The sequence below is a fragment of the Chaetodon auriga genome, chromosome 14, assembly GCF_051107435.1.
Source record: "Chaetodon auriga isolate fChaAug3 chromosome 14, fChaAug3.hap1, whole genome shotgun sequence".
NCBI lineage: Eukaryota > Metazoa > Chordata > Actinopteri > Chaetodontiformes > Chaetodontidae > Chaetodon > Chaetodon auriga.
This window is the reverse complement of record NC_135087.1, coordinates 5,408,762-5,420,773: the sequence shown is the minus strand read 5'-3', so window position 1 is coordinate 5,420,773 and position 12,012 is coordinate 5,408,762. Positions and strand designations below refer to the sequence as shown.

The 12,012-nt window shown below is 46.0% G+C and overlaps 1 protein-coding gene across 1 annotated transcript in view; it reads left to right on the top strand.

Moving 5' to 3' along the window:
* Positions 1 to 12,012, top strand: part of stard9 (StAR-related lipid transfer (START) domain containing 9) — a 40,322-nt gene that overhangs the window by 25,761 nt on the left and 2,549 nt on the right. Inside the window, exons 22-31 of the mRNA XM_076749116.1 lie at positions 109 to 6,966; positions 7,218 to 7,421; positions 7,581 to 7,764; positions 8,503 to 8,649; positions 8,762 to 8,861; positions 9,056 to 9,222; positions 9,406 to 9,470; positions 9,638 to 9,840; positions 10,779 to 10,858; positions 11,301 to 11,459. Of these exons, the coding sequence (XP_076605231.1) occupies positions 109 to 6,966; positions 7,218 to 7,421; positions 7,581 to 7,764; positions 8,503 to 8,649; positions 8,762 to 8,861; positions 9,056 to 9,222; positions 9,406 to 9,470; positions 9,638 to 9,840; positions 10,779 to 10,858; positions 11,301 to 11,459 (8,167 nt within the window). The remainder of the gene's footprint in view (positions 1 to 108; positions 6,967 to 7,217; positions 7,422 to 7,580; positions 7,765 to 8,502; positions 8,650 to 8,761; positions 8,862 to 9,055; positions 9,223 to 9,405; positions 9,471 to 9,637; positions 9,841 to 10,778; positions 10,859 to 11,300; positions 11,460 to 12,012) is intronic.

Genomic DNA, 12,012 nt, shown 5'->3' with positions numbered 1-12,012 from the left:
TAACTAACAGGGCCTTATACAGTCAGAAAATTTCAGCTGTTTTATTCTTTATCTAAATGTTTTCATAAATTTACATCTTAAATACTCTTTCTTTTTTGTCCTTTACAGACACTTCCTCAAGAGAAACAGATCCACAGAACTGACGTCAAATTCCTCCCCGACTTCGGATTCCATTGGTAGCAGAAAGTGGGTGTCGGACGAGTGTCTTCCTCGGGAAAGAACCCGGAGTTGTTCTGGTACACTCATCTCAGGACAAAGTCAAGCCTGCAGGAGTAGAGCAAGCTCCTCTGAAAATATCAGAAAAACTGTCAAAGAGGAGCCTCAAGCTCACTCCTGTCGGGAGCGACCAGAAAGAAAACCCCTGCTTCCGAACCGAGACCTGTCTTTCAGGAAAAGATCTGATCAGAGCTCAACGCTAACTCTCAAGTCACCAGTTGGAACTTTTTCGCAGCCAGCCAGCAAAGAAAATCTAGAAGGACAACACAGCAAACAAACAACACACAAACCCAGTTCTCAGATTGTCCCTTGCATTAATGACATAACTCAACCCCATGCAGGTGGCAACAGACTAGAAACCATCAGGAAGACTTTCTCTCGGTCTGTGGGGCCCAGGTTAAAAACAGCCCTGTCCAAAGTGTTCAGGAAACCGCCGTCAGCTGCAAATGGAGGACGAGGCCCCAAACCTCTGGGGAGGATAGCAAGCAAATTCCACTGGAGACAAAGAGACAGGAGCCTTAAAGATACCAAGATGAGCCGAAGCAAATGTGCTGTGAAAGCAGCCGTCTCGTGTGAGGAGCTTGACCAAAGGGCTCCGTTTGAGGACATTAGACAGAGGCGGTGGCACAGTACCGAGGCTCTGATGAACAAGACCAGCAGATGGGTCGAGAGACAGCAGGGATTGATCGGATGGGAGGAGGAACGAGAAGACGGTATTGAAGGAACGTCAGACTGTGAGAGTCTTTTCTCTCTTGATTCCCTGTCTTCTGCTTACGCGACAGCCCTAGCAGAGCAGCTGAGACACGAGGAAGCAGCTCAGAGCGAAGCAGAGAGCGAAGACAGTCAGATGTCTAAAGATTCATTGGCTGTGGAGAGCAGTGGGAAATACTCTGCAGTGGAGAGGCTTAGCCAAACAGTCGTGCCAACTTACTCACTGATGACAGATTGCTCCCATTCATCCATGCAGCACAATAGAACGGCGGAGATCGGTTTAAACTGGGACAGCTGTCAGAAAGCTCAGGTGATCTCAGCAGAGGCATATTGGAGCCAGCAAGGCTCCCCCAAATCAAGAAACAGTGCTGCAACAAGGAAGCTTCCTTCCCAGACCCCATTAGTAGCAGATTCCAGAGGCAGAGACACTGTACACAAGTTGATTGAGGACTTTGGGAACATGCAGACCACTTCGACCAGCAGCCCACGCTCTCTGAGCAGCTGCAGTGCGAGGGAGCCAGAAAACTTGCTGGCGCTCACAGATGCCTGGTCCTCCACTGATGCAGCAGACAGTCCCAGGATTCACAGGGATTCTTTGCCTTTCCAAAGGAAAATGATGTTCAGAGGTGTAGAGAGCAGCAGCAGTCCCAGTCCAACCAGTATGAACCTCTCAGACTCTCAGAGCGGATCTACAAGCGGTGGCTCAACATCCACCAGCACCGAAGGTGTAAATGTAACAGTGCAGGAACACAGTGTTGATTTTTCAAGGGGCACATCAGAAACACTAGATTTTGAAAACTGTCAGATTGTAAAAACAGCAGATGAATCCCCAACGGATGTAGGATGTGTTGAGCAGTCAGAGGGACAAATAGAAAATGTGGGGAAGGTAGTTATAGTTACTCCAGACTACAGCAGCAACAAAGGTCCAGCATCCTTTCTGACCTTAGATCAGCTATCTTGTGTGTCACCCTCTGAGATCCACCACACTAACCAACAAGCATCACAAGGAAAATTGCTCCAGGTCTTCACAGATGTACCTGACATGGTGGCTGCTGACATTACAATGTCATCTGACACTGAAATGTGTACGTCAGGTTATCAGTCACTGATGCAGTTCTCTACAGTTCCTACAAACCAAGGCCAAGTATTGAACAAGATGTCTTACACCACAAGTGCCTTCAGACCTTCCACTGAAAATGAAGTGCTATGCAGTCTAGATGGTGCAACAGAAGAGTTGAAAAACGTACAACAGTGTGAGTTTGGAAATACCAAATATGTATCTTTTACAAAGGACAAAACGTCAGACAAGGTTGAAACCAAAGGCACTGAACAGTACATTGCACTACAGCAGGAGCTTGTTAAGTCTGCTTGTAAAAATTCCAGGAAGAGGAACAAAGAACGGCAGGATGCTTTCATTGGCAGCCTGAAAATCCCAAAAAGGAGCAACAGCAGAGAATCGGTAACTTTCTGCTCCCCACCAGTTGGCAGCCAGGAAGATACTTGGCCTGATGACAATAATAACACCAGTGACTCAAAAGGGGAACCGTCTGACAGCCCCGGATTTGATTCTTTTTGTGTTGATGGCAGCATTAGACAAGACACAGCGGCTTCAGTGGCATCGCCAGTTTCTGATCCCGTGTGCAAGAAACTTGGAGATAGCTGTCAGATCTTTGAGGACTCTGAATATGATGACAGTAGGTCTCAGAGTGGTACCTCTGCGGGAAAGAGGAAAGTAGTTGAAAAGGGAGATGTAACAATAAAGGTAGTAGCCGCAGAAACAAAAGGTGGGGAGTCCCAAACTGACAACCCCATAAAACATCAAGAACGTAGAAAGCACTTATGCAGATCAGATGCCATTTGTAGCGCCATTGATCTCAGAATCTCAGAAGTGGTGAAAGAGCACATGAGATTGTCACTGATTGGCAGCGATGATGACAGAAAGAGCAGGAGTCAAAGCATGAGCACCTTGTCATCATCTACATGTCATGTTGGCTGTAATAGATGGACAGAAAGAGAGCTGAGAGAAGAAGTGAGTGATCAGGTGAAAGATGGAGCAGTCCTTGTGGAACACCTGTCACTGGGAAGGATGACAAGTGATAATAGAGTGGACAAAAAGGAGCAGCTTACATCAGATCTGCCAGCCGAATTGAGGACTAGCCATGAGAGCAACATCCTTAAATCTACTGAGGCGACACAGAAGATTGACCAGGCTCATAACTCTTCTGATGTAACATCAAACTCCGGCAGAAACGGCGACATCCAATCAGGTCTTACACTTGAGAGTCAGGGAAAGTGTGAGCACTCTGGGAACCCAATTCTGCAACCAGTCAACTTGTTTTCAACTAGTGATTCCTCTTCAAGAAGAAAATGCATTGATTCACAAGGAAACACAGTGGAGAAAGATGCTGTATTTCAGAAAACGAATGACTTAGGTAAACAAAAAGTAACATCTCATCTTAATCCTGTCGTCAGTGATACACGTTTGGATGAACTGCACACTCAGAGCTGTTTGGATGCCCCTGCTGTGAATCCTGATTGTCCACAACCTCACCGAACACCACATGAAACACCTTCCACCCTGGGTGATACAAAAGAAAACTGTGGCTGTAATCATGTGAAGGATGTCGACATGGAAGCCACATCCAGTGTTGATGAAGACTATTTGTACAAACAAAACTCGTCAAGGACAACACAACAGTGTTTCCAAGATAGTCCTCATACATCTGGAGCCATTAAATTATTATCTGATGGAAGAAGTCTTCAATTCAGACTGCAAAGACAGAACACACCCGCTGATGAAAACGCCTCCATGAAAGGGTGTGTTGTTACTCCTGGCTGTGATGGTGAAACAGAGAACACAACAGGAGGTAAACCCTGTGTCGCAGCACAGGATCAATTCAGCCGTCCAAAGACTCATTCAGGTCACTTGACTCAGACTTGTGTCGTCAATATGAATTACAACAACAAATGCCAGTATTGTCACATGAAAAATGACAAAGAATCATTGACCTGCCAATCTGAAGCACACGTTCCAGAGATTTCTGCAGAGTCCAAACATGAAGCAAGTATTTCTGATTCTGTGCAGCCACAACACAAAATACCACCTGGAAATGCCATCAGAAATACCAGCTGCTACGAATCTGTGGCATCCAAACAGGTTGAGCTTAACACATCTGGTGATAAACAGGATAGTTCTGCTCCTATATCTAAAAAGACCAAGTCTAAGAGATTCAGAAAGTCTACGATCCAGACTCACCCCACCTCTTCCTCTGAGTCTTCTCTTAAGTCATCAGATGAGGATGAGGAGGATGACAAAATCACCAGAGTGCATTATAGTCGGTTTTCATCTAAATGGGTAAAGCTTGGCACTCAGAGTAAAGGCAAACAAGAGACCAGACAGGCTAGAAGTAACGCTGCAGATACCTCTACTACAGTGTCAGCGAGCAAATCCAAAATGAAGAATTGCTTTGCTGGAACTCAAGGTAGAAGTGACGTTAAATCCGGTAGAGATTGCACCCAAAAAAGACTCTCTTTACCAGCGTCACAAAAGATAAATGTTGAAAAATACGTCCCGTACGCAAAGAAAGGTGAACCACAACATGCACTGAAGTCTCAGGACTCCCCGATGCATTTTGCCTCCAGCGACATCAACCCTTTTGTTCACCAGTGGCAAGACGATGACCCAAACCAACACTGCTACAAGAACCCAGCATTCGGAAGCGCTGCTGACCTCTCCTGTAAATCTCCACTGTTGAACAGCGCTGAGAAACGCATAACAAGATGCTGCAGTGTTGACAACGGTTTGAACGGGCAGGACTCGCCTTTCAATTCCCATCTGAGCGCTTATGCCACGAACAAGGGGCTCTCCAGTACACTTAGCAGCGTGGAGGATTATAAGGAACAAGTGAAGCAAACATTTGAGCTTACGCCTTCCCAACAGGCATCCGTTGATATTCACAACCATCTCGCCAAGCTGACGGTGACCAGCAGTTCTTCAAGTAACGATGTTCCACGTGGCTTTGGTAACAACTCCAGTCAGGTGGATGAAATTGTGTTAGTGTACTCATCTGAACAAGAGACCCAGGCAAGCAAAACCCAAAGAAGGACATGTGACGAGGGCACTCAAACTGAGCGAGGTCTTCAGGTGGTAAACATTCGTAACGATAGCAGCGCTCCAAAGAGGAAAGAGCGGCACAAAAGGAGTGTCACTGATGGGCCGACAACACAGAAAACCAAAGTGGATGTTAAAGAATCTGCAACGTGGGCCAGTATGGAAAGCATGTCGGTTCACCTCTCAAAGCTGATCGACAGCACCTCAGACCTGCTGGGGGACGTCCAGGGAATGAGAGCAGGCGAAGCCCTCAAGTCCAGCGCGAGGAGGAGTGCCAACGTGTCAAACGTCAGCATCTCTTATAGCGAGTCGAGTGACTTCGCCAAGAGAGACTGCTCAACTCAAACAGTCGTAGACGTTGGGATCCAGACAGAAATGCTGTCAGTACCATCAGAGAGTGAAATCGCTGTTAATCAGCCAACCGGTGAAAGGTCCAAATCTCATGAAGTCAACGTGATCGTCAAAGTGATCGGTTCTGAGGTGGTCAGCGTCTCTCAAGACAGTAATGTGCACTGTGTGCTGAAGAGTAAGGCAGATGAAAAGGTGCAGAGCATGCCCGACCTGAGGTTTAACACCTCTGCTGCAGCGCAAAGGTCTGCGTCACAATCAGAGAATGATCCTCTTAAAACAAGTCCTCTGAAGACCGCCGGTGAGTGTCAAAGGCGTGTAAGATCTGCTTCCTCCAGAGGCTCAAAGCGAAGCCCGCCAGAGCCACTGTGCCACAAAGGTGTATCGGAATTCAACTGCAGATCAAAAAACAGCCACCAAGAAAACCTCAGTCCCTCTTTAAGAAATGACCTGTCACTTTTAAAGAAGCAAGCTACGTTTACAGACCGTGCATCATCTCCAATACTGACCGTGGGAGCAAGGTCACGCGTGAATCAGAAAAGAAGCCAATCAACGTTGTGTCCAAAATATCAGGATGGAACTAAAGACCACAGTTCTGACAAAGACAGCCTCACTGTGCCTTCGAGCAAACGGTCAGAATGCACAGCTGTTTCAGAGGAAGATCAAATGCCCGGACAGGGTCGCGACGTTTCTTGTAAATCGGAGTCTGTATCACTTGAGAAGGTGAGTGAAATGAGCTGCTCAAGCCCCAAAGACTCTGATAAGTGCTCTGTAAGCCTTGTTTCATCATTGGATAGATACACAGACACTGACAGGAGAAATGTTACTGATGAAGACAAGGGGCCCACATGGCAGAAGACGTCTCAGCAGTGGAGGACTTCAGCAGAACTTTGCACTATGCAGAACCACGTCTCTCCCATATTAAGGCTGACTGATGTGCGCAAACAGCAGGCCAAAGCCAGACCTGGAAAAACGGCAAGCTGCACCAGACCTGCAGTCGATTCTGTAGATTTTTGCGTTGATTCCTACAATCCGTCCCCGGTCAGTGACAGGACTGTTCAACTTCAAGAGGACGACATGGCGTCTCTGGCACCCAGTGAGTGCAACACAGACGTCCTTGTGAGCATTAAACCTCTCACCAGCATGTCCCCATGCCAAGACCACCAGGTTGTTCCAGAGGACCTGCCCATGCACAACAAGTTCACCAACTGGTCCGGCATCAGCCAACAGCAGTCAAAGCCCCCTAACAAACTGGCCACATTTCCTACCAAAGACCACGACAAGAGCAGACTCTGCGCTGAGTGGGGCGAGTTAGAGAGCTACGGCTCGAACGTAGAGTCCACGGCGCAGAGCGACAGAAGGGCGAGAGAGATAGAGAGGCTGCGACAGGAGAGGGAGCAGGTGATGGCGACGGTCAACCTCAGCATGAACCCAACGCCGCTGACCGTGGAGCTGACAGAGGCCAAGCTGCACTACAGCCTCGGAGAGACGGATACGCTGTTAAAGATGCTGACCCCGAGGTCCAGAGAGGAGCTGGAACCGCAGACCTCTGCACCAACCAAACAGCAGCTGTATGATCAGTAAGATTACAAAAGGCCCAAACACTCTTTATTTAAAATGAAAATACAAATATGTTTTTTTGACAAACCTTTTTTTCTTATGTAACACAAACTGTAACATAAACTTCTTAATGCATCAGTGTTTTATATTGTATCAACACAAGCAGCTATAGAACTTTTGTAGACTGTATTTTTAAGGCAAAACTTCCTTCTTTAGATGCAGTTTAATTTCTGTTTTTATATTTTCTATTTCTGTGAATCTTTCCTCTCAGGCACCGCAGGAGTATCGAGGGTTTGAGGCAGGAGAGGGAGGAACGTCTCCAGACTTACCGGAGAGCTCGCAGTCTGAGTCCCAGCAAACATCCTCGCTCTTCTGCTCAAGAGGTCATTTCATCCTCCAAGGTGTCTGCAGCCATGCCCAGCCGGCGAAAAGACTACCTGCTACAGCTCCGCCAGGAGGTGATAGACAGCACCAGGTAAGACACGTCTGGTTCTCTCCCAAGAGCACAACAAAGTGCATATTATTTTAAATTTAATACATAAGAGTTTCTAGGTTTCGTGTTGAAAAAGTGTGAAAAAAACCCCCACATTTATTCTTGTTTTAAATGCAACTCACTTAATTATGTAAATGACAGAATACCAGACCCTCCGCGAGGAGAGGACCAGTATCCGTCTGACATCGAGCAGCTGCTGCGGGACTACGGTCGAGCCCGGGAGGAGGCCAGGACAGAGATTGCGAAGGCGCGAGAACGACTGCGAGAGAGGACGGAGCAGGAGAAGAGGAGGCTTCAGCAGCAGGCCCTGTCTCAGGACATCAGGGTCGGTTTTTCTGTCAGTGCAGCATCGTAACTAAGAGCCACAACGTGAAGTTTAGTTCAGACCTGTGTCAGAAAGAACATGATCATTCTCTGTGGTCACGTCAGTTCATGCAAAGCACCAGAAAAGGGCTCCAACTAACAATTCTTTTCATTATTCCCAGAGTGCAAGGTGACTGTGTGAAAGTGATTGTTCTGTCTGAGCAACATTTAAAAACCCAAAGACTCAACTCAGATGAAAGAGAGCAGATCAATAGATTGTTCTAGACAGATTTGATTGGCTATCAATCCCTGAAAAAGCATTTTAATTAAATTTTTTTTCCTCTGACCATGTAAAATTCCAACTCAGCTGCCAACAAATTGGGTTAACTAGATGAATATGTTTAACACAAAATATTGTAAGTGGATTTTTAGGGTTTCTGATGGATGGATGGATACAGATGAAATCATTGTAGCAGCCACATACATTAAAATACAATGACATGAGGATACAGATACAATGACACCAGGTACAAGTACAGTAACAGTGTGTACACGAATACAGCTGAGATGATGAACGAGCACAGAGACTCATGAATGGTTAAGTGGGTTTATTGACTGATAGTCTGTTTATAAATAAGGTGCAAGATGAAGGACGCTGCAGATGAATAACTTCTAGAGACAGTCAAAAACTCCAGTGTGCAGATGGGAAGTGATAATGAGAAGAATGTCATAATAATTGACTGGTATCTGTGTGGGGCAGGATGACCTGAAGCACCGGACAAGAGTCAGCAGCAGCACCTTGTGCACAGGATCCAGCCTGAGTCTTTCCTCCGGACCAACGTCAGGCTACAACAGCGGCAACACGGCCCAGCAGCAGCACGGCAGCAGACCGCTTCTGGCTGGACAGGTGTGTACGCTAATGTTACACGTAGTAGTATAATAGCTCATTTTTATGTGTTTGTTGTCATTTATCTTTCTGTGTGAGCAGCAGAGAGGGTAATGGTGCTGTTCTCGTTCAGATCGCTGGGTGTCAGGATGAAGGGCTGAAGGTCAGGGCGCGTCCTCCGATATGTGGTCCTCAAAGTGTGAAGACACAGCGAGCCTGGCTCTCTGCCCACGGTAAGGACTGCACTGTGATTCACGAAGCCCAAACAGACACGGGCAAAACGTTCAAATACCGGAAATCACTGACATCATTTTGAAGAAGCAGCAAATGATCCTGATGGCTTTGAAAATGGTTTCTAAAGTAGTCTTGTGTGCCTCACCCCCCTCTTCATTCTCTGCATTTAAATTCCACCTGTGTGTTTTGTTAGATGTCCGCCTTGAGCTTCCTGTCACCGGCTTTGAGCCCCTGATGGCTTCATCTCCATCACCCCCGACTTGCACACGTCAGCGCACCGCCTCCTTTGGATCCTCCTCTTCCATATCCACAACCTATCAGGATATCACGTCTAGTCTCCTCGGTCGAGCTCTGGCTGAGGTAACGATAGACCTGAGCTGATTTCAAGAAAGCCTGAACGCGTCTTCGCTTCTGTATTTTAATAAAAACATCCAGCCTTCAAATGCGGCTGTTAGCGACCGGACGTTATGATGATTGTCCCTGTTTGAAGCTCCTCTTTCAGGCATTTGTAGCCGGCTGAATCGTGAATCTCTTTCTCCACAGGTGCGACTAGCTTCTTCTGGGGATTTGAGCAACTTGCTGAAGGGCAAGGCCACAGCAGGCTGGAGGTGAGCTCCGTCATTCTCTTTAATAAACTCACCCAGAAATCATCCACCTTCGGGCGGTACGGTTCAGGACTTCCTCTCCGTCTGCTCTGAGACATGGTTAATGGGCTGCAAAGCGAAGGTTTAACTTCACAAATGTCACTCATGTGCTAATGTCTGTGTTTATTTAGGTACCAGGGAGAAGAACGAGGTATCCAGGCTTACTACAAGCCCTCCTCCAGCCCATCTGTCCACGGTTTCCTCGGGGCCGGGGAGCTCGACAGACCCCTGGACAGCCTGTGGAACATAATATGCCAGCTGTCCAAGAGCCACATGTATAATCAGTCAGTCCGTTCTGTGTGGACACGACCACTAGATGACAGCACTCAGCTGGGTGAGCTAATGTGTTCTGCCTCCCCACATGGTTTCTGTACGGTACAGTGCCAGCGGTGGAATGAAGTGCATTTAGTCAAGAGCTGTACTTTATTTCACTTTACTACAGTTCAGAGAGAATTCCACCACATTTATCTGACAGTCACAGTCACTTCAAAAAAATAGTTAAAATTAGCTTCAGTCCAACTAAGTAAAATGCTACTGACATAATTGTATTCTGCATTGAGCACTTTGACTTTTTGATACTTTAAGAGTGTTTTGCTGATTCTTCTTATGTACTTTTACTTTGCAGTTCGGCTCCTTTTGTTAAATGAAAGCATGTGAATAATGTTCTCTGAAATCCCAGTTTGATTGTTGTATTCAGCCAACAGTCGACCAGAAACATTAAGATACTTGTCAAAGAAAAACTCAGTTTATTAGATTCTGATAAATTCTGCAGTCATTTTTACAGCCTGAGCTTCACCTGATGAAAGACTTTACCTTGCAAATAATATTTGCATTTTTGCAGGAATGTAAATATGGAAAAATATTTATATTTTTGTCTTTGCTGCAAGACTATTTATATTTTTGCAAGGCGGTTATGGACCCTGCACATGTATTTGCTTCAAATGATGAGTCTGCATCCATCAGTTATGTATAGTACAGAACAGTGCGCAGCCTCATCCATCACTAACCAGCTCATTGTATTGTGTGACCAACTCCACCCTCACACCTGCAGTATGATGCATTTAATATCTTTGCAACATCATTGGGCCACTCTTACTCCATCTACTTTGCTTTTATCTGCTGAATTAACTGAACAGATCATCATATCTTTATGTAAATATGTTGAATTCTAACTTTATTTGTCTGTCTTGTTTAACACTGAAGTTCTCCTTCATTGCCTTCCCAGGTTTTCATTTTTCCTATTTGACACATCCTGTCTGTATTTCTGTTTAGTTTACATCCTGACAGATCCGTCCACCTGCCACCTCAGCCAGCCGCGAGATTTCTGCTGCATCACCACCGAGTCCAAACAGGTAGGCTCAGCTGCAAAACCGTCCAGTCGGTCCTGGAGTTTGCTGCTTGCTAGCCACGCGTAAGGTCCACTGAGCATTTGCAGCATAATTACATAAGTGACGCTTTATTTTCAAGTAGAAAAAATCCATTTACTGTCACATTAGTGCGTCAGGAAAGCAGGATTGGACAGTGCTGTCTTTTCTAATCAAGACAAATTTATGATAAACAGCGTGAAATGGAGTTTTTCATCCACAAAATGTAGAACATACCATTTAGACGCTACTCAAGCTCACAGAAGAAGCATCGAGCGTAAACAAGACTGACCCCGAGGCAGTGGGTGTGGAAGACACCCTGTCAGCTGTTGGTTATCAGTGTCAGTGTGCAGTTGCTTCTCGGCTGATCAAAAGTCTGCACTGCCTGTTTTATTGATGATTTTTTTTTTCACCCCCCTCTCTGCCTCAGGCTGGCCTGCGCGTACTGGCAATGCAGTCTGTGTTCGAGGAGTCTCTGCCTCGTCCCAGCGTGGATGCCGTCCGAGGGGAGATGATGCCCAGTTGCTGGGTCCTGCAGCCAATTAGACGCAGTGGACAGGAAGTCACCAGGGTCATCTACCTGCTACAAGTGAGATATGGTTGCTTTAAGCGAATCTGTCCGACGGGCGTTTGTTGTGCTCAGCAGCACATTTTAACTGCCGGTGAAAACGGGGATGTTTAGATTGATTAAACCGGTTGTCTGTGAATTTGGAAGTCTCAAAAACCACAAAAATACAGTTTTTTTTTTTTTTTAAAGATTATAACCTTTGTTTTAACAGTGTTTTGATGACTATTTACAACATATTGGGGTGCCGTGTAAAACATGAAACAGAATGTGGTAACTTGTCGATCCTTTTTCAACATTTACTCAACAGAAAACAGTACAAACAGAATATATTTAATGTTTGACCTCATCAGCTTCATTGATTTTTGTAAATATCTGCTTACTCTGAATCTGATGCAGCAACACGTTTCAAACAAGTTGAGACAGAAGCAGCTAAAGACTGGGAAAGATGTGGAACGCTCCAAAAACACCTGTTTGGAACATTCCACAGGTAAACAGGTCGATTGGTAACAGGTGATAGCGTCATGACTGGGTATGAAAGGGGCATCCTGGAAAGGCTCAGTCGCTCACAAGCGAG